This window comes from Leptodactylus fuscus, chromosome 1 (genome assembly GCF_031893055.1).
Source record: "Leptodactylus fuscus isolate aLepFus1 chromosome 1, aLepFus1.hap2, whole genome shotgun sequence".
In the NCBI taxonomy this organism is placed as follows: Eukaryota; Metazoa; Chordata; class Amphibia; order Anura; family Leptodactylidae; genus Leptodactylus; species Leptodactylus fuscus.
Window position 1 is genome coordinate 213,864,175 of NC_134265.1, and position 23,522 is coordinate 213,887,696.

Sequence of the window (23,522 nt, forward strand, 5' to 3'; positions counted from 1 at the left end):
GGGTGAGGGGAGATAATGGAAATATATATATATATATATATATATATATATATATATATATATTTAAAAAAAATAAAAAAATAAATAAAAAAAATTCACATGCAGAATTAGGGGCTGGGGTTGTAGGAGGAGGAGGATGAGGAGTATGAAGAGAGAGTAAATTGTTTGCTGACTGAATCTCTCCAGTACCTGGGCTCTGGAGTGGATACCCAGCTGGTTATCCACGTCCTCACCCATGTCCCCTGCTGCTGCTGGCAGCCCCTCTCCAGTACCTGGACTGTGGAGTGGATATACAGCTGGGTATCCACATCCTAGCCCATGTCTCCTGCTCATAATGACGAAGGACACATTGGTGGCATCCCCTCTACAGTACCTGGACTGTGGACTAGACACCCAGCTGGGTATGCACGTCCATGTCCTCTGCTGCTACTGACGAGAGGCAATGCTGGCAGCCCCTCTCCAGTACCTGGACTGTGGACTACACACCCAGCTGGGTATGCACGTCCACGTCATCGCCCCCTGCTGCTACTGACGAGGGACACTGCTGGCAGCCCCTCTCCAGTAGCTGGACTGTGGAGTGGATATACAGCTGGGTATGCACGTCCACATCCTCGCGCACGTACCCTGCTGCTACTGACGAGAGGCAATGCTGGCAGCCCTCTCCAGTACCTGGACTGTGGACTACACACCCAGCTGGGTATGCACGTCCACGTCCACGTCCTCGCCCATGTCCCCTGCTGCTACGCTGCATGATTTGCTAGCTAGCTAGCTATTATTGAGCTCTGAAAAGAGCTGCCATTATTGACAATTCCTGCCTAACCAAAGCACTGTATTGCACTAGCAGTCTGACACCACACTCTCCCTATCACTCCAAAACTGAAATGACACGAATAGAGCGGTGGCTGTTCTTATGAATGAATCAATTTTTTTCACTGCCTCCGTTGTCGTAGTTCCCGTTCCTCCTGCCCTGCACAGTTATTGGTGCAAAAAACGCACCAGGGAAGGTGGGAGGGGACACATATTTTTACTGTGTATGTGGCCTTGTATTCGATTGTATTCGATGATATTAGATCGAATACCTATTCGATCGAACGGCATTCGCTCATCTCTAGTTATAAGACCATCTCCAAGCAGCTTGATGTTCCTGTGACTACAATTGCATATATTATTCAGAAATGTAAGATCCATGGAACTAAAGCTAACTTCCCTGGACGTGGCTGCAGGAGGAAATTTTGATGACGTCATATCTCAGGTCCTTCAATCTACTAGGATAGATACGAGAAAAATGCAAAAATAGTTCGGCTCACCATATAAAAGTTCATTCCCCTCAGATATAGTCCTGGAAGCACGGCACACGGGAGGACCCAACCCGTTTGGATACAAGTACGAGAACAATAAAATGTAGCCAGCTGATCCAGATGTATGAAAAGTCCGCGATAAATAAAATATAACTTTTATTTTAAATAAAATAAAACAAGTACTTGTTTTATTTTATTTAAAATAAAAGTTATATTTTATTTATCGCGGACTTTTCATACATCTGGATCAGCTGGCTACATTTTATTGTTCTCGTACTAGGATAGATGCTGGCACAGGGCTTGGGGACTGCAGGCTGGATATAGAAGTTTCTTCTTCCCGCTGTCACTATGCAAGTGTCGGGAGGCAGGGGCCTGGACAGCAGGCGGCCTCTGCTTGGGTACAAATAGTAAAACCAGCAATTGCTGGCTTTACTACTGTTAAAAGATGGACTGTTCGAGGAGGCAGCTCCTCTCCATCTCCAGGCAGGCATCTTTCTGTCCAAAGACATTTTATGAACTTTATTTTTAAGAAAATTCTGTTGAAGCATGGTTGAAAAGCAATGACTGACTTTCATTTGTTCATTTTCGTAGAATTTTTATTAATTACTTTTTTCAGATTCAAGTTATTTATGTGACCATTGTGGGTTTTTCTTGTTGGGGTACCAACAATTTTGTCCACGTGTGTATAACAGACTTAAGGTAGCAAAGAAGTTAGCCACAGAAGACATTTCGTGACCTGAGTGAGAATGCCCATGACTGTTGATACCCTTGTAATAAGGAAATGATGATAGAAATTTGTTGATGTGGAATACCTGAAGAATGTGGTCTGAGATGGAAATAAAGCTTGCAAGCTTCATGGAAATTAATGAAGGAAGCTCGGTCCCAAGAAAATCTATCCAGTAGATTGACCTCGGTCTCAACAGGAAGTGTGGCTTGAGAACAGGCTTGTTCCTGATTTTGCACTCTCTTAGCTTTCTCTTGGACCAGTTGAGCAAGTGTCAGGATCCAGGTGTATTGCTTTGCCCATTTTGTTGTTATCTGCCCTGTTCCAAGATAGAGAAGACTGCTTCTTTCGGCACACCCAGTTCCTGCTTGGACTTTGCTTAAAAAGCCTCACCTGCTGCTGCTTAGTGCCTCAGTATCAGCACTGGTTTCTGGACTTTGGCTGCTGAACCTATCTCTTCTGGCTTTGGGACCTTGACTGCAGAACCCCTCTCCCTCCTGGCTCCTGGACTCTGGCAGTGGAACTCTCTCTCCTGGCTTTTGGACTCTGGCAGTTGAACTCTCCCTCTCTTGGCCCCTGGAATCCATGACATTGCTACAAGACCTGCATGGACTTGGATAAGTTGTCTGCACTCTGTTCCTACATACCATTTGAGCATTGTCTGAACTCTGTTCTTGCATATCGTGTGAGCCTGTGTCTAAACTCTGTACCTGCACAAGATAAAGAACATTATTGACTGTATATTGTTGTGCTAGTCTGCTTGCGGGCCGGTGGCTCAAGGTATCCCTAGATTAAGGAGTATCATTACAAGATACTGAGGCCATTATGGATACCGCTGCCGTGCAGGCGTTTTACATCCGCATTAAAAAGCTCAATGGACAGGTGCAGACAACCAGCGATAGTGTGCACGCACTGGGATTAAAGATTGAATCAGTGGATAATCGGTCCACTAGTGATCTGCAAGCAGTCAGATGCTGCAGGAGGTGAGCACATCCCAGCAAGGACTACAAGCAGCTCTGCAAATCTCCCAGCAGGAATTGCACACCTTTCGGCTTGAGATAAATGAGGCTGTGCTTGCTTTGGCAGAACGCTGCACCCAACTCGAGACTGCAGGATCGACTCCGCTCTCCCAGAGTACACCAAGGCTGCCGCCTTTTCGTTTTGGAGGTGAACGGGATAAGTTCCGGGGATTCGTCAATCAGTGTCGTCTGTTTTTTCGGGCCCACGCCGCCCATTACTGCACGGATACAACTAAAATAAATTGTGTGCTTATGCTCCTTACCCATAAGGCACTGGCCTGGGCAAATCCTTTAATAGAGACTGATGATCCCTGCTTACATAACTTTGACAGTTTCATCGCAGCTATGGCCCAACTGTTCGATGACCCAAACCGGTCCTTTACCGCAGAAAACGCCCTGTTGGCACTACGACAGGGTAAACGCTCAGTCGCAGAGTATGTTACGGAGTTCCGGCGATGGGTGGTTGATACTGCCTGGTCTGAAGAGGGTCTGCTCCCCTTGTTTCGCCGAGGTTTGTCCAGCCCTATTAAAGATGAACTGGCCCGAATTGAACCTCCTACGGATCTCTCCGATTTCATTAACCTCTGCATTCGTATGGATGTCCGTCTCTCGGAACGCAAGCTAGAGAGATGGACTTCATTAAACCGAGGTAATAACCCCTTACCTTTTTCTTCCAGCCGGGGGTCCCAAAATCAGGCGATGCAGGAACCGATAGCAGAACCCATGCAAGTGGATTCGCTCCGCAAGAGAGAAAATGCAGAACGACGCGAGCAGAGACTTCGGGAAGGAACTTGCCTGTACTGTGGAGCTAAAAACCATTTTTTGATCGGCTTCGGCTCGCCGATTGACCCCTTGACCCCGGAAGTCCACATTCCATTATCAGGAGGAGACCGACAACCCCCACAGGCTACTAAGGAGGTTCCAGTCCTCCCCCCTGAAAGACCTTGAAGTGCTGGACCAGACATAGACAGAGGAGTGGGCCGGAATCCTTTGTGCACTGTTGCAGAGGCTCCAGCCTGTTTTCTAACAGTTTGTATAGCAAGTCGCACATTTTACTGCATTACAGAAGGTATGCTATGTGTATGTTTATTACATTATTGTCATTTGATATACACTTATACATAGAATAATTTGTAGACATGAAATTATGAAATAATATAATAATGAAATAATAAATAGATATTCTTGATAGATAAATGTATGAGACAGATAGGAGAATATATAGACTGATAGATAGACACTAGTAAATATTCAGTAGGTGATACCTTTTTTAATGGCTAACTCATAATGATGACAGATGATGACATAATGATGACGTTTCGAAGCTTCCTGGCTTCTTCAGATATATCTAAAAACACTTTCTGCAGGCTGCATATTTATCTATGACTGGATACAGGGATAGGATTTCAGGAGGGAGGGGAGAAGAGGCTTATTACTATATACATATAAAAACAAATAATCAATCCCCAGTTCCCAGATTCTTTATCTTTATGGCTGTCTTAGTTCAGTGATTTGTATAAAAAGACATAAACCCACGTGATGTATTCAATCCACTATCCAGAGTCTTGAATAGGGTCATGCACTTGTATTCATAAATCAGTCGCTGTTTTCTTGATTTAAAATTCCCTCTTAAAATCAAAATTTTCATGTCATTGGTGAAATTATGATCTTCCTGGCAGAAATGTTTTGGCACGGGAAGGTCTATTCTCTGTTGTTTAATTGTATGGCAATGTGAATTGATTATCATTCTGAGTTTCTGGCCGGTCTCTCCAACATACAGATTTTCAGTGGAACATTTGGTGGACCACTCACACGCGGATTTGGAAACACCGAACTGTGTTATCAATCTCTCTACTTATGAACCCACCAAAACAGAATTTGGGGTACTCTCCAGGGGACTTTCATTTTGTTCTTCTAAAACCATGGATAAAATTGAACTGTGCAGTGACATGGAGGATTTTTTCAGGAGACTGCGCCAAAGGGAATATTTTCATGACACAGATGATGCAGAGGAGACCCAACCTACCCCTTCAGAGATTCAAATATTAACAAAAAAGGAGACATCTAATTGGACACCTCCTACTGGGCGAAATTTTGATCTAATTACATAGACTGTTTCAGACACATGGTCAAATCAACCATACTGGATACAAACAAAGGGCTGCCATAAAACATCAGTGTCCAGGAAAGAAGGGCCATACAATCCCTGAGAAATAACAAAGACATCATCATTAAGCCAGTGGACAAAGGTGGTGCCATAGTCATGATGAACACATCAGACTACATACAGGAAGCACACAGACAACTGACTGACACACACTATTACTCCAAATTGGATACAGACCCCACAGAGGAGTATTCCAAAAAACTGAAAAAGGTTATCTAATGGAGCAGCAAGCCTAAGCGACCTCATACCAGCAAGTCCAAGGACGGGGACCTTTTATATGCTTCCAAAACTGCACAAACCTGGGAACCCAGGGAGACCTATCATTTCATGTGTGGGCACCCTCACTGAACAGATTTCTGGATGGGTGGAGGGTACTCTTAAACCCTTAGTTAAGGATACAGCCAGCCACCTTTAGGACACCACAGACCTATTAAATAAACTATCCTCTATAGGTCCCCTCCCAGATGGAACCATCCTGGCCACCGTAGATGTAGAATCATTGTACTCTTAAAAGCACCAGGATGGTGTAAATGCCTGCCAGTTTTTCATGGAAAAGCGAGGTATGAACGCTGAATCGGTGGTGAAACTGGCAAAATTCATCCTCACCCACAATTACTTTTCTTTTGTTGACTGTATCTATCTACAGCAAACCGGCACCACAATGGGGAGCAAAATGGCGCCACAGTATGCTAATTTCTTCATGGCCAAGCTTGAGAGTGACTTCTTATCCACCTGCACCATCAGGCCTCTGGCCTACTACCGTTTCATTGATATCCTAATCATTTGGACTGGGTCAGAACAACAGCTGAAAATGTTCCATGAACAATTCAAACAGTTCCATCCCACCATCAACCTGACGCTCAATCACTCCTTCTCTGAAATTAACTTCCTGGACGCAGTCATCAAGATACAGGACAACAAAATTGAGACATCACTGTATCGGAAACCAATTGACCGCCCTACCTACCTAAGATGGGATAGCTTTCATCCGAAACACATAAAGAACTCCATGGTATACAGCCAGGCCATCAGATACCATCGCATATTTTCAAACCCTGCGGATGGAGACGAACACCTTGGAGGCCTCAAAAACACATTCTTGAGGCAGGGTTACCATCCAAGAAAAATTGATAACCAAATCACTAGGGCCACTAGGTTACCAAGATCGGTTTTATTAAAATACAATACCAAACAGGAAAACAATCGAGTGCCCCTGGTTGTCACATATAACCCACACCTGGAGACGCTGAGAGGAATCACACGCAAATTACATCCACTACTGCAAAAAGACCACCGTCTAAAATCCATATTTCCAGACCCCCCTCTCCTGTGCTATAGACAGCCACCAAACCTCAAGAATATGGTTGTTAGCAGCTCACTGTTACCTCCAACCAATACAGGAAAATTCCCATGCGGACAGAAAAGGTGCAAAACCTGCCCTCACATACTGACCATTGAAAGGATAGAGATATCAAACTCTAACAGGGAATATAAAATCCCAGGTACGTTCACCTGTAACACACCTAATGTAGTGTATTTAATCATGTGCACCAAATGTTCCACTGAAAATCTGTATGTTGGAGAGACCGGCCAGAAACTCAGAATGAGAATCAATTCACATCGCCATACAATTAAACAACAGAGAATAGACCTTCCCGTGCCAAAACATTTCTGCCAGGAAGATCATAATATCACCAATGACATCAAAATTTAGATTTTAAATCAAGAAAACAGCGACTGATTTATGAGTACAAGTGTTATGTCAGTCCAGGTAGCTGCAACGGGGCTAAGGAATAGCAGTAGGAAATCTCGCCCTGCACTACTCCCACTAGCTATCCCGATCCCATCCTCACGGGTGTGGGTCGGCTGTTCTCAGGCTAAGCCTGACCCCGACGGCTCCTCTCTCACTGATACCGTAGGCCTAGAGGGAAGCGGGAGAAGGAATGCCCTATAAGATCTCTAGGGACTGGAGACTAAAAGGGGGTCACCCCTAACGAACAAGTGAAGCTGCTACTGACAGGGACTGACAAGGGTGTGCGCTGACTAACAACACAAGCAGCACACAGGAAAAATGTGGGAAAGGATTCCCTCAAACCAATATGGGAAGGTACCTTACACTAGGAAACAAACACAGGGAAACTGAGTAGAAATCAAAGGATAAGGCAATTCACTCACACAGTCAATAACACACAGAGGTAGGATTGGTGAACACAGAAGGGAAAACTCACAAACCAACTAGTTCACCCAAACCTCCCAAAAACCAACCACGGAACTTCCTCTATCCCAGATCACCACCTACTCCTCCTGCTAAGGCCTAGCACTGTAAAAGAGACACTCAGCACAGAACCATGGGAGGCATGGGTTTAAATACAGAGTAGAGACCACTCCTCCCAGGTGCAAATGAGGAGGACAGACTAATCAAACAGGAAATAAAGCTGCCTACCAACAGTGCACGCGTGCAAGTCAGAAGGTGTGCACCAATACCCACGACAGGACAACCTCGCAGCGCCAGGATGCCACCCCAGACACTGCGCAGCCAAAAACTCCCCAGGTAAGAAAAATAGAAAGCAATGAACCTAAATACTCCTAACAGGATCCTCCCCTCAAGGAGAAGACTCCGGATTCTCTAGGAGCATCCTTCTTCGGGAACTCCTTGTGGAATTTCTACACGAGTCTGGGGGCTGACATATCCGACTCCAGAACCCAAGAATTATCCTCAGGACCGTATCCCTTTCATGCCACCAGATACCGTAGCTTCCCCCGAACATATTTGCTATCCAGAACTCGGGATATCTCATACTCCCCGGACTCAGAAACTGGTGGAACCTTAACTGGAGACGTTCCCTTCTTGGCCTTCTTTAACAAGGAGACATGGAACACCCGGTTTATCTTCCACCTTTTAGGTAGTTGCAGCTGCGCCGCCACTTCATTTACCATATTGATGATCTTAAAAGGACCCACAAACCTGGGACCCAGCTTCTTGCTAGGAACCTTCAACCTGATATTCTTGGTGGACAACCAAACCATCTCACCAGGGAAGAACTGCAACTCTCCTCTCTTCCTATCCGCCTGGACCTTAGCCTGGTGCGACGTCCGCACCAGATTCTCTCGGATACGGGACCATACCCCTTGCAGCTTTTTAGAAAATAGCTCCTCTTCCGGAACTGGGGAAGAAATGGAAGAAAATCCTCCGAAAACAGGATGTCTACCACCGGAGCAAAAAAAAGGTGTGGTACCTGTGGCGTTGGAATCATGGTTGTTTAGGGAAAATTCTGCCAGGGGGAGAAAGTCAGCCCAATTATTCTGGTTCTCTCGAACAAAACACCTCAAAAACTGTTCCACATCCTGATTCTTCCTCTCTGTTTGTCCGTTAGACTCCAGGTGAAACCCGGAGGAAAACGACAGTGTAACTCCCAACCTTCTGCAAAAAGCCTGCCAGAATTTAGCCACAAATTGCGGACCCCTGTCCGAAACGATCTCCTCAGGAAGACCATGCAACCTTACAATTTCTTTAATAAACGCCTCTGATAGTGTCTTGGCACATGGCAGCCTGGAAAACGGGATCAAATGGCACATTTTCGTGAAGTGTTCAATGACTACCCAAATGACCGTGAAACCCTTAGACACCGGAAGGCCCGTGATGAAATCCATAGACAGATGAGTCCAAGGTGCCTTAGGAGGTTCCAATGGATGTAGAAGACCGTGGGGACGGGTATGCGACGCCTTGGCTCTTGCACAGACCGAACAATTTTGAACAAACTGCAAGACATCCTTACTCCACCCTGGCCACCAAAAATTCCTAGACACCAATCTCATGGTCTCTGAAACCCCCGGGTGACCAGCAAGAACCGACTCGTGACACTCCCTCAGGAGACTTTGTCGGAGAGTAGTTGGGATAAACAGCTTGTTTCTAGGTATCTTGGAAGGTGCAGCGTGTTGCGCTTCGATCAAGGCCTTCTCCAATTTCGTGCCCAATACTTCTACCACCACTCCATACCCAAGTATAGTGGCAGGCGCCTCTCGTTCCTCCTCGGTCGACATATACCGGGATAAAGCATCAGCCTTAACATTCTTCGAACCCGGCACATAAGTCACGGTAAAGTGGAACCGCGCAAAAAATAGAGCCCATCTGGCCTGCCGTGCATTTAATCTCTTCGCCGACCCAAGATAAACCAAATTCTTGTGATCAGTAAATACCTGGACTGGCCTTCTGGCCCCCTCCAGGAAATGACACCAATGTTCGAACGCTAGCTTTATTGCCAGTAGTTCTCTATCTCCGATGTCATAATTCCGTTCAGAGGCAGAGAATTTCTTAGAAAAGAAGGCACAGGGATGCGTACCCTCCTCGAACTCCTGAGAAAGTACTGCTCCCACCCCCACCGAGGAGGCATCCACCTCCACTCGGAAGGCCAACCTCTCATCCGGCTGTCTCAAAATGGGAGCGGATGAGAATCGCTTCTTCAATTCTTCAAACATGGCTAGCGCCTCTGCCGACCACTTAGCACAGTCAGCCCCCTTCTTAGTCAAGTCCGAGATAGGTTTCACAACCTCAGAAAATCCCTTAATAAACTGGCGATAATAGTTGGAGAATCCCAAGAACCGTTGGACCGCCTTTAGGTTCTCGGGTCGCGGCCACTCCAAGACTGCCCTGACCTTCTCAGGGTCCATCTCGAATCCCTTTTCCGATAGGATATAGCGAAGGAAACATAATTTATTGACCGCGAACACACATTTCTCCAGCTTAGCACTTAATTGGTTAACCCTCAGGAGATCTAAAACCTCTCTCACTCTCTCCCAATGAGTCTCCAAATCCGGGGTGTAAATGAGTATATCGTCCAGATAGACCACAACCCCCCTCCCTATGACGGCACTTAGTACATCATTAATAAAATTCTGAAAAAACGCGGGCGCATTGGTTAGACCGAAAGGCATCACAAGACTCTCAAAGTGTCCTAGGGGTGTGTTAAACGCTGTTTTCCACTCATCTCCCTTCTTGATTCTCAGCAAGTTATACGCCCCACGTAAATCTATTTTACTAAACCAGCGAGCTCCCGTAATCTGGCTGAATAGATCCGAGATCAACGGGATGGGATAGGGATTCCGCACCGTGATTTTGTTAATCTCCCTAAAATCCAAACAAGGGCGCAACCCTCCATCTTTCTTCTTTACAAAGAAAAACCCCACTGCTACTGGGGACTTAGATGGGCGAATATGCCCCACCTCTAGACTCCCCTCAATATACTCCTTGAGTGACTCCCTCTCCGGAATAGTGAGATTGTACAACCGTGTCTTGGGTAGCACTGCATTTGGTATAAATTTAATCGAGCAATCATAGGTGCGATGTGGTGGTAATGTCTTGGCTGCCCTTTCCTCAAAGACCTCCCTGAACTCACATATTTCTTGAGGCAAATTGTCTATAGACAAAGACATAACGGATATGGGCAGACATCGACCATTACACCCCTGCCCCCAAGAAACTACTGACTCGGTCTCCCAGTTGATAATAGGGTTATGCTGCTTCAGCCAGGGCCACCCCAACACTACTTGTGCTGGTAACTTAGACAACAAGAACAAGTTAATCTCTTCCCTGTGGCCACCCACAATAAACTCCAGACCCTCCACCTGTTTGGAGATGACAGCTTGCTGTAGAGGGGTCTTATCAATAGCCCACACCGGTATCTGAGACTTCAAGACCAAAGGACTCACCCTTAATTGCTCGCAAAACTCTGAGTCAATAAGGTTGACTGCCGAACCACAATCAACCAAAATCCGGCACTTCTGCCCATTTACCCATCCATCAAGGGTCAACCCGGCAGTCTGAGTACAGGAAACATACACACCTCCCTCCTTAGTAGGTTTTCTCCCTTTACCCTCAAAAGACCTGGGGTTATTACCCTCCTTGGCGAACCATTCTCTGGAGGGGCATACCCTTGCTACATGTCCCATCCCTCCACACACAAAACAGCGTACTGTGCGGGACCCTTCACTCTTGGGTCTAGCACTTCGCACAGTGGCCCCAATCTGCATGGGTTGGACCCCCGGGTCCTCTCTAAAAACAGAGAATTGAGGAGGGCTAACCCCCCCAGGACTCTTGTCTCCACACTCCCGGAGGCACTGTCCAACTCTAATTGCCAGCTGCATGGCCTCCTCTAGATCTCCCGGAACAGGGTGAGAAACTAGATGGTCTTTAACCTGGTTCGAGAGTCCTGTCTCAAACTGACTAAGTAGAGCACGGTCATTCCAGTGTACTTCTGCTGCCCACCTACGAAACTCTGTGCAATATTTCTCTATAGCGTGATCCCCTTGCACCAAACGTCGTAGGTTATACTCAGCCGTGCGTACCCTGTCTGGGTCATCATACAGTAACCCCATTGTGGAGAAAAACGCCTCTACAGTTAGTAAGCAAGCTGAGTCAGCTGGTAACGAATGTGCCCAAATGAGGGGATCATCTCTCAATAAAGTAATAATAATCCCAACTCTCTGTACCTCAGAACCGGAGGAAAACGGCCGTAGCCGGAAATACAAGACAGTCCTTTTGAAATCGGAAAAAATCTGACCTCTTACCTCGGAAGGGTTCAGGTAAGCTGACTTTTGGCTCCAGAGGCTGACCCACAGGGGCGCTACTTACCTGCCTCTGTATGCCCTCCACCTGAGAGGCTGTGTGTTGAGCCAACTGCTGTAACTGAGATACTTCAGAAGCTTGGATGGCATCCACTCGTAGCTTGATCACCTCCATCTCAGTGGAAATCTGCTGCACCTCCAGGTACAACTGTTTCAGGTCCGTCATAATGCATTTTTAACGGCTGAGTGTACTGTTATGTCAGTCCAGGTAGCTGCAACGGGGCTAAGGAATAGCAGTAGGAAATCTCGCCCTGCACTACTCCCACTAGCTATCCCGGTCCCTGCCTCACGGGTGTGGGTCGGCTGTTCTCAGGCTAAGCCTGACCCCGACGGCTCCTCTCTCACTGATACCGTAGGCCTAGAGGGAAGTGGGAGAAGGAATGCCCTATAAGATCTCTAGGGACTGGAGACTAAAAGGGGGTCACCCCTAACGAACAAGTGAAGCTGCTACTGACAGGGACTGACAAGGGTGTGCGCTGACTAACAACACAAGCAGCACACAGGAAAAATGTGGGAAAGGATTCCCTCAAACCAATATGGGAAGGTATCTTACACTAGGAAACAAACACAGGGAAACTGAGTAGAAATCAAAGAATAAGGCAATTCACTCACACAGTCAATAACACACAGAGGTAGGGTTGGTGAACACAGAAGGGAAAACTCACAAACCAACTAGTTCACCCAAACCTCCCAAAAACCAACCACGGAACTTCCTCTATCCCAGATCACCACCTACTCCTCCTGCTAAGGCCTAGCACTGTAAAAGAGACACTCAGCACAAAACCATGGGAGGCATGGGTTTAAATACAGAGTAGAGACCACTCCTCCCAGGTGCAAATGGGAGGACAGACTAATCAACCAGGAAATAAAGCTGCTTACCAACAGTGCGCGCGTGCAAGTCAGAAGGTGTGCACCAATACCCACGACAGGAAAACCCCGCAGCGCCAGGATGCCACCCCAGACACCGCGCAGCCAAAAACTCCCCAGGTAAGAAAAATAGAAAGCAATGAACCTAAATACTCCTAACAACAAGTGCATGACCCCATTCAAGACTCTGGATAGTGAATTGAATACATCACGTGGGTTTATGTCTTTTTATACATATCACTGAACTAAGACAGCCATAAAGATAAAGACTCTGGGAACTGGGGGTTGATTATTTGTTTTTATATGTATATAGTAATAAGCCTCTTCCCCCCTCCCTCCTGAAATCCTATCCCTGTATCCAGTTATAGATAAATATGCAGCCTGCAGAAAGTGTTTTTAGATATATCTAAAGAAGAAGCCAGGAAGCTTCGAAACGTTATATTCTGTCATCATTATGAGTTAACCATTAAAAAAGTTATCATAAACTTGCAAGTTTTTTGTTTTTTATATTTCATAACCACTGGCTAACACGGTACAAAAACAAACATTTTCCTTATACTAGTAAATATTAAAATAGAGACAGAAATAGAGATAGATCGATCGATCGATAGATAAATAGACAGAGCATATCTAAATCAGACAGACAGATAATATATATTTATTTATGTGATAGATAGATAGATAGATAGATAGATAGATAGATAGATAGATAGATAGATAGATATGATGGATACGTAGATACGAAATATATATAGACAGATATCAGATAAATATTAGATGTATAGATAGACAGATAATAGATACTTAGAAAAATAAATTGATAAAGATATTTCTGACGGCTTCCCTCAACCACACCTTGGATGCATTCCAAGCTGTATGGTCATCCTGGGACGCTTATTGTGCTTTGAATAGCCTCTGATTCCCTCCCCTCCCTTCCCCTCTATTTTTTCCTTTTGTGGTGTTTGTTCTCCCCGGTGTTCTTGATCATCCTACGATTTGTTATGGTGCTATGTTTATCGCTGACATATGTATGCCCTATTTCTTGGCTTTTGTACTGGTTTTTTTTATGTTAAAAATCCGTTCAATAAAAATTACAGTTGAAATTTTTTTTTTGACAAAGATGTCAGATAGATACATAAGCTATAGATAGATATAAGATAGATAAATTGATGAAAAACAAATAAGAAAAAGGCACATATGAAAGAACGAGGCAGAGATAAAACAGGGGAAAAGACTTAAAAGAATTACCTGACTTCATGTTGTTCAACAATCTTAGGGCGGGTTCACACTTGCTTCTGTGTCTGCTTTAGGCAATCCTGCTTGCTTTTTGTCTTCTGCCCCAACAAACTGGACAGGGGATGGAAACTCGGCAGTCAGTTTTCAAACCCATTCACTTGAATGGGTTTGCAAAGTGAACGCCCTTGATTGCCCGGCGTCTTCCTGCTCTTCATTCACTCTGCCAGGCATCGGGCCTGGCCAGAGCCAACTGCGCATGCCCGCACTACAAGCGGACATGCGCAGTCGGCTCTGCCCAGGCCCGATGCCTGGCAGAGTGAATGAAGAGCCGGAAGACGCAGCGGGGAAGCTGCACGGAGAAGACTTCTAAAGGTAGGAGAAGAACCAGTATTGATTGGCCGACTGTATAGCATTCAGCCAATCAATGCTGGTTCTGCATCGAACTTTTACATTCGAACAGCGAGTGGTACTCGATCGAGTACGAGTATTTTGAATACCATAGTATTCGATCGAATACCTACTCGATCGAGTACTACTCGCTCATCTATATGACTAATGACTCATAAAAAAAATGCGACATGTTATTTTGGCTAGATAGTACAGGCTGTAAAAGTAAAGTCCATAAAGGTTATGAAAATGTAGTTTTTCTCTAATTGCACCCCATTCAGAATTGTTTCCAGCTTCTCAGTACATTGTATGGAATATTAAGTGGTACCACTAATAAGTGCGATTGGTCCTACAAAAATCAAGCCCTTAAATGGCTTAGAAATGATTAGAAAAATAAACATTTTAAGGCTTTTGGAATGCTGAGAGTCAAAAATGACATACCTGCAGTTAAACACTAATCGACTGATGGAGATGGCACACTCCTCCTGCATCAAATCAAATCAAACAGGCTTTATTGGCACGTCCCAATAGATATTTAGCATAGCCAAAGCTAGTAAAGTGTGTGGGGGGAAGTTGGAGTCGGGGGGGGGTGGGGGGAGAGGAGAGTGGTGGGTATGGTGGGGGTTTGATTTGGGGTATAACAGTCCGTGGAGTCTCGTCTTCCTTTTAGTTGGTGGCTGCTATATGGGGAGTTGGGGTGGGTGTTTTGCCAACTATTTTAGGGGGTCGGGTACAGCTTTAAAGAAGGCAACTCTGAATGCTTTACTAATTTTATTATATGAAGAATCAGTGAATACATAAAATAACAGAAGATAGTGTGATAGTGTACACTTTTGTATAATACAAGTTACAAAGATTAATATACAAAGATTAAGATACAGAATCAACACCAAGAGCTTACATCATCATCTGCCTGGAAAAGAAAATCATCAACCGTGGAGGTGACCGGCGAAGGCAGAGAATTATCTCCATAGCTTACATTACACATCTATATACAGGTTAAAGCTTCACCAGGAATTATAAGCATCATCTATCCGGCATCAGCTGGGAGAAGTGGGCCAGCGAAGATAGAGAGTTCCTGGGATCCACACTGCGCCATGGGCGTCCCCTTAGCACGCAGGTCCAGACACTTCTAACTTCACAGCAAACTTTCTCAGCTTATATCTTCTTGAAAATAAATGTCTGCGTAGTCCCATGCTATGCAAACTAACAGATCAGTATTTTTCCAGTATAAGGCCTCCCCCCTCCGAATGGCCAGTTCTTCAGAGGTTAACCTGACACTGGGAAAATCCTTCATCGGATGTTGAATGCTCCTGGTGCTAAGCAAACCTGCATTCCCATCAACCAGTGTTATATGGTACAGCATTCTCATAACACTATTTTGTGAGAAGCATTGATAAGAGAACTATGCGTAAATTATGCAGTGTCTCTCACTAAACATTATCAAGTCTACAGAACTTACAGGCTATCTGTTACCATCTAATATTCTTAAAGGGATACTGTCAATATGGATTCCGGATGGTCAATTAATACCTTAGCACTACAGGTAAGGGGGGTGGTGGTTTGGGGTATAACAGTCCGTGGGGTCTCATCTTCCTCTTGTTTGGTGACAGCTGGACATGTATTGGGCAGCAATCTCCACAGTGGTCTCTTCTTCTCCCAGTAGGATGTAGAGTTTTCTCTTCTCGTCTGCAGATATGAAGTCTGGGATGTGAGCTGAGAGTCTTTGGAAGTAGATGGCCCTCATAGCTGACTATTTGGTGCAGTGTAGCAGGAAGTGGGCCTCGTCTTCTAGGGCCCCCTGGTCACAGTGCTGGCACAGTCTGTTCTCCCGTGGCTTGTACGTCTGCCTGTGTCACACCGTCTCCATCTCCAGGTTGTGGGCGCTCAGTCTATACCGGCTCAGGGTCTGTCTGTGTTCTGTTCTGCATTCAATGTAAAGTGTTTTGTTTTTAGCATGGTAAATGCAAATGGAGGGTTCTCATTCTATTGGCATTTAAGTGCATTGCTATGATCCTATGGCGCTTAGATTAGCGCAATGGCTTCCGATGTTGGCAATGTAAAAGTAGACTAATTTTCATGAGTTTGATAAGTAATCTCTTATTATGAAGCATATGTTTCATCAGTTATCACAACAGATGGTCCTTCCCCTCCTTGGGGATGACCGTGATGTGAGCCTGCAAGCATGACAGTGGGGAGTTGAAGGACCTCAGCAAAAGAGGACCTAATTCAGACTTCAAGACCTTATAGAAGCGTGCTGTGAAGCCATCCAGTCCAGGGCTTTTGCCCCCTGGTAAGGAGGAGAAACCTGTCTCCAAGTTCTGGGCAGAGTATGGCACCTCAAGGAGAGCGGCGTCCTGAGGCCCAAGGGAGGGGAGAGCTGTACTGGCAATATACTGGGTCAACAAGAGCGTAGGGTTAGGAGCTGGGTTGACAGAGCTTGGTGGGGAAAGATTATAGAGGGAGCTATAATAATCTTGAAATGCTGCAGCAATATCATCAGTACCACTGTACTGGGAAGTAATACCCGAGGGTCCCTTGATGGCCATTACATGAGAGGCAGCTTCCTGCCCCCTCACCACTCACGCTAAGAGGTGACCCACCTTGTAACCCCATTCATGAAATGAGTGCTGCCCTAGTTGCCGAAGTCGCTGTTGCTTGTGCTCAAGTAAAGATTTTATCTCTTGACGCGTTCCCGTCAGAGAGGCCAGAATGGACTGCTGGAGAGTCTGCTTATGCTGAGCCTCCAGAGCTGCAAGATCCCGGAGGAGGTTCAGTGCATCATAGGAAACCTGAGATGTAACCACCCATCAATCAACGGATTCATGGGGAGGTTGAAGTCACCTGAGGTGTCCCTTGGCAAAAGACTGGACAGAGGACAGAGCAGAGGGGAGAAAAGGGACTTGGTCAACATTGGTGGCATAAAGATTAGCTATAGTATATACTGTTCCGAAAATCTCACAGATAAGGAACAGGTACCTAGCATCTCTATCCATCAGGGAATCTTAACCGGGAGATTCTTGTGGAAGAAAATGGCTACCCCTTTACACACGGAGTAACGTGCCGCGTAATCTGGCACGTATACGGCGTGTGAGACTTTGAGCGCTGTATACGCTCCCATTGATTTCAATGGGAGCCTGGATCTTATACGCCACGTTATTTTGCGGCCGTGATTTTGCTGCCCTGCACTGAGCAACCTTTCCCTGGGTAATACTACTGTAAAAACAAAGGGGGAAGTAACAACTGTTAATCGTAAGCAAATGATCAGCTAGAAAGTATGTCTCTTGTAAACATAGTATCTTTATCATACAGGATCTGACACTGCTTCTCAGGGACCTTCAATCCTTTCACATTAAAGAAAGAAATAGATATATCTGCCATAAGAAGGGGAAGGGAGGTAGGGAAGGGAGGTCACAAAACACTAAGGGAAAGCAAAGAGGATAAAAAGGTACAAACAGACACAAGAATGAACACAGGGAGAATACCCTTAGGGGGTCTAGAAGATAGGAGCACAAGTCTCCAAACGGCCCCACACTGCAGGACCCCAGCTATGTGGTCACGGGGAGGGCAGAGTCCAAGTATGCGAGAAAGAAGAACAGACCCAAATATCAGGGGAAAAGAAGATAGAAGAGAAGAAACATACAGAGCTGTTCCAGCTCCAGCAGGAAAGAAAAACAACAAATAAGAAAAACATATGTCAGAGTATAAGACAACAGAAGAAATCTTTGCAATCATGGGTAAAAATGAACGTGATAAGCAAGTATCAGTGTTAAGCAAAACCACAGAAGTCCAACAGGACCAAGTCACTTGGTAGGAGACAAGAGGTCTGGAGCCAGCATTCGTCTGCGCCTCAGGTTCTGAGAACGTGGAGGACTGGTGTCATGGGGTCCCACAGAGTCCACTGGCGGACAAGGTGGCCTGGGATGGTCAGGATAGGTGAGCAGAGAGTCCCAGTCAGGAAGCTGGATTGGTGGCAAGCCAAGGGCATGAAGAAAAGATGGCAGGTCCTCCGGATGAGCCAAGGAAAGCACACAAGATCTCTTGTACGAACTTGAAGCGAAAAAGGAAATCCTCAGTGATAAGGAATTCTACGGTCTTGGAGAAGGGATAGCAACGGCTTCAGAGGGTATGCCTGGATAAATCTGGAAAGATGGATAACGGAGAACCCTCAAAGTCCACTGTTTTACTATCTCTGACCTTGAGCATGATCTCCTCCTTGACAGCATAAAAGTGAATATGACATATGACATCACAAGGTTTAGCAGGATCAGCATTGCGGGGCCTGAGAGCACGGTGACCATGGTCCATTTCTATATGAGAATCAGCGGGACAGCCCAGAAGGGAATTGAAATTGCCAGTGAGGGTAGATACCAAGTCAACCGTTTGGACGGTTTCTGGGAGACCACAAATTTGTATATTATTTCAGCGGTTATGATTTTCAATATCGTCCATGTGAGAGGTGAGGTTGTATAATAAGGAGGCATGGGTTGCAGACATCTGATGCAGGATGTGAAGAGGTCGCTGATGCTTGGAATCTCTCAAAGGAGGACTCCAGTGGTTGCAAGTCAGAGATGTCAGATTTAACCACTTTTAAGTCATGGTGCCATGTACATTTCAGATCAATAGCAAGACTGTCCATGTCCCTTCTACTCGGGCAAGTAAGGTTTGTAGTTCCAGATACTTCTGTAAAGTAAGTGCAGCCTCCTCTGGTGGCGGGAGGCAAGATAGAAAAGGAGGTGCCTCAGCACGAAAAGCTGTAGGGGCAGCTCTGGTCTTTTTCTTGCAGGTGACAGGAGGGGCCAGGTCCTCATCCGAAGGAAAGTCAGATTCAGATGGGGGAAGGTGCAGTGTGGGTCTAGGGGAGCGAAACAGGGACTTCTTTGAAGGCGGGCTTGTGCCCCATTCTGGACCCGTGCTGCGAGCGGGTGACTGTCAACAACCTTGCTTAAGTGACAGCAGGGTCCCGGCCTGTGTTGAGGTGGTGGAGAGCAGCGACTCCGCTGATCGCTGTTGGGAGGCAACTAGGATCTGGGCAGGAGCCAGGGTCAGTCCTGGGGGAAGGGCTGATGGTGCTGCTGGTAAGAGAGCCTTTTGGGCCTGAGTTGGAGCTTCCGGAGGGGTCCCTAGGGAGGAAGATCCTGTATGCCGGAGATCTGGCAGAGAGGCTGACGTTCTGCAGCGCTTGCTTTCAGAGCGCACGTGGGAGGGGGATGTGCAGGCTCCCTTATTCCACTGCAGGCCTCCTCTGTGATGGACCTACACTGCTCTCACAGTAGGATGAAGAAGGCAGATATTGATACCTCCGCTGGCAGGGAGGCAGAAGGGTCCCCAAGCTGTCGACTCGCCCTGGTTTTGTCCATGTTGCGCTGCTAAATCCCTGGTGAGTACGGAGCGCAGAGCGGAGCTCTTAGAAATGTCGACCACTCGCGCTCATACCTAGCCACGCCACCCGAAGCATATGTTTTAAATCAGTGCATTGTATATATTTAATCCAAGTATGTTATATATAAGTTATAGTAATGATTGATATATAATTGATTTTACAGTCAATCTACGAGGAAGAAGTGACACTTAATGTGGATGACTTGCTGGAAAGTTACATGGGAATCCGTGATATGGAGCTTGGTAAGTGCTTTAAAAAACACAGCACAGCTACTGAAGGTGGCCCCATTGTTTAACAACTGTTGCTGTTAAAAACTGTTGCTTTTCAATGTTAAAGTCCTAGGTTCAAATCCAACCATGGGAACCATGGGTTTTCTCCAACATGCCAAAAAATTATGTCTCTATATTATAAAAATGAATTCTTGTCTGTCTGTCTGTCTATTCTCTAATGCAAACCAAACGACTGGACCGATCTTCACCAAATTTGGTACAGAGATACTTCAGGTATCCGGGAAGGTTTAAGATGAGACTCCAACTCGCTCGGACGTACTGTTGCTGAGATACAGCATTCCAAACACAATGCCCCCCCCCCCTTAGCCAATACAAACCTGCAAGTCTTTCACTCATATTCCAACTGCAATACACATGGTCACTCCTCATGCACAATACAACACTGATATCCAAACTGAGATACACGCATCAGAGGATTAGATACACAGATCAGCACACAATATCACATGCCAGAGGATTAGATACATGCGTCTGCACACAGTCCCACACGCCAGAGGATTAAATACGCGCTACTGCACACAGTTCCACACACTGAAGGATTAGATACGTGCGTCTGCACACGGTTCCACATGCTGAAGGATTAGATACACGCTTCTGCACACAGTACCACACGCCGGGGGATTGGATACATGCGTCTGCACACAGTACCACATGCCAAAGGATTGGATACACGCATCTGCACACAGTTCCACACACCAGAGCATAAGATATGCACGTCTGCACACAGTACCACATGCCGAAGGATTAGATACGCGCGTCTACACACAGTTCCAGACTCCAGAGGATTAGATACGCGCGTCTGCAGACAGTTGTACACGCCATAGGATTAGATACACGTGTCTGCACACAGTACCACATGCAGTAGGATTAGATACGCGCATCTACACACAGTACCACACGGGGAGGATTAGATACGCACATCTGCAGACTGTTCCAGACTCCAGAGGATTAGATACTCGCGTCTACACACAGTTCCACACACTGTAGGATTAGATACGCACCTCTTCACACAATACCACACGGGAGAATTAGATGTGTGTGTCTGCACACAGTATCACACTTTGGAGGATTAGATACATGCCTCTGCACACAGTACCACAAGCCAGAGAATTAGATACGCGTCTCAGCATACAGTACCACACGAGGGAGGATTAGATATGCACCTCTTCACACAACACCACACAGGGGAGGATTAGAAACATACATCTGCACACAGTTCAACACGCCGGAGGATTAGATACATATGTCTTCACATAGTACCACCGTCAGAGGAATAGATACGCGCATCTACACACAGTACCACACGGGGAGGATTAGATACGCGCATCTGCACACAGTTCCATACGCCAGAGGATTAGAAACGCACGTCTGCACACAGTACCACATGCCGTAGTATTAGATATGTGTGTCTGCACACAGTCTCACACGCCGGAGGATTAGATACGCGCATCTGCACACAGTACCATACGCCGGGGGATTGGATACATGCGTCTGCACACAATACCACATGCCAGAGGATTGGATACACACATCTGTATGCAGTTCCACACACCATAGGATTAGATAAGCACGTCTGCACATAGTATCACATGCCGTAGGATTAGATATGCGCGTCTGCTTACAGTTCCACATGCCAGAGGATTAGATACGCACATCTTCACACAGTTGTACACGCCAGAGGATTAGATACACGCTTCTGCACACAGTACCACATGCTGTAGGATTAGATACGTGCCTCTTCACACAATACCACACAGGGGAGGATTGAATACGTGCGTCTGAACACAGTACCACACTTTGGAGGATTAGATACATGCCTCTGCACACAGTACTACATGCCAGAGAATTAGATACGCATCTCAGCACACAGTAGCACACGGGGAGGATTAGATATGCACATCTGCACACAGTACCACACGCCAGAGGATTAGATACGTGCATCTGCACACAGTTCTACATGCCAGAGGATTAGATACATGAGTCTTCACACAATACCACACACCAGAGGATTAGATACACGCCACTGCACACAATACCACACAGGGGAGGATTAGATATGTGCCTCTGCACACAGTACGACATGCCAGAGTATTAGATACACACCTCTCCACACAATACCACATGCCGGAGGATTAGATACGCGCCACTGCACACAATACCACATAGGTGAAGATTAGGTACATGACTCTACACACAATACCACACGCCAGTGAATTGCATACGCATCTCAGCACACAGTACCACACGGGGAAGGAATAGATACGCACGTCTGCACACAGTACTACACGCCAGAGGATTAGATACACACGTCTGCACACAGTACCACACACCAGAGGATTAGATACGCGTGTCTGCACACAGTACCACATGTCGTAAGATTAGATACGCACGTCTGCACACAGTTTCACTTGCCAGAGGATTAGAGATGCACCTCTTCACACAATATCACACGGGGGAGGTTTAGATACACGCATCTGCACACAGTACCACACGCCGGAGGATTAGATATGTGCATCTGCGCATATGTGCATGTGTGCATATCTGTGCATATGTGCATCTACCAACAAGGATTAGATACTTGCGTCTAAACACAATACTACACAGGGAAGGATTAGATACAGCTTTACTCCAGGTATCCATAACAACTGATCACAGGTTTTTCACTGCTATCCAAAATGAGATACACATAATCACATGACGCTTATGGACATACACACAAACCACATACACAATACACCAGTGCAAAATTGGACAATTCTTATGTGGCCACTACACAAGCATAAAATGTAATATACCTGTGTGAAGCCGGGTCCTCCTGCTAGTTGATAGATACAATTGACTGCCCATAAACTATTGGGCCTTGTGGGTGTTTGCAGATGAAAGCCTGTACAGCAGTCAATAAATTGCCTACTCTACAACACTCCCTGTGCTTTTTATCCCTTGTGTGAGAAAAGCTCTTCCAAATGCTTAATGCGCAAAACATTAATTTTGGAGTTGTAATTCAACAGTATTGCGATCGAGGGAGAGCTTTGAACTCCATTTCTGATCCACTCACCTATTCCCACAAGCTTTCCATAGAGATCAACTTTTGGGTATATTTACCTTTTCTGTTTTGTTAAAGAAGACCTTTCACCACCCCTACGAGCTCTAGATCTTAGGACCTCCATTGTTTCTAGCACAGATGGAATTTTTTTTCCAGTCCCCAATGTTCAAAAGCTGTCAAAGCTTTTACCTTTGGTGTCTAATATTTTAATAATTTTAATGTTTAAACTCTGTAGGGTCCTGGCAGTAGCGGTGTCAGGGAAGGGGTGTGATTCTAAGCTCTGACAATGGCTGCCTCTGAATATTTTAGAATAAAACAAGTAACTTTTTCTCCCTCTCTACAGTCTAACTTTTCTAACTTTTTAAAGTTTTATTTCAATGTTGGTTTACGAGACCTTATATTTTGTTGGAATATATAACCTTTTGATCAGTTTTAATTACATTTTGTTTTTGAGAGGCGAGATGATCAGAACACATGACTACTGGCA

General features: G+C 45.7%; 1 protein-coding gene across 1 annotated transcript in view; it reads left to right on the forward strand.

Moving 5' to 3' along the window:
- Positions 1 to 23,284, forward strand: part of GIPC3 (GIPC PDZ domain containing family member 3) — a 163,121-nt gene extending 139,837 nt beyond the window's left edge. Inside the window, exons 5-7 of the mRNA XM_075281425.1 lie at positions 2,713 to 2,715; positions 19,866 to 19,944; positions 23,271 to 23,284. Coding sequence (XP_075137526.1) covers positions 2,713 to 2,715; positions 19,866 to 19,944; positions 23,271 to 23,284 — 96 coding nt within the window. The remainder of the gene's footprint in view (positions 1 to 2,712; positions 2,716 to 19,865; positions 19,945 to 23,270) is intronic.
- Positions 23,285 to 23,522: the final 238 nt, after the last annotated feature.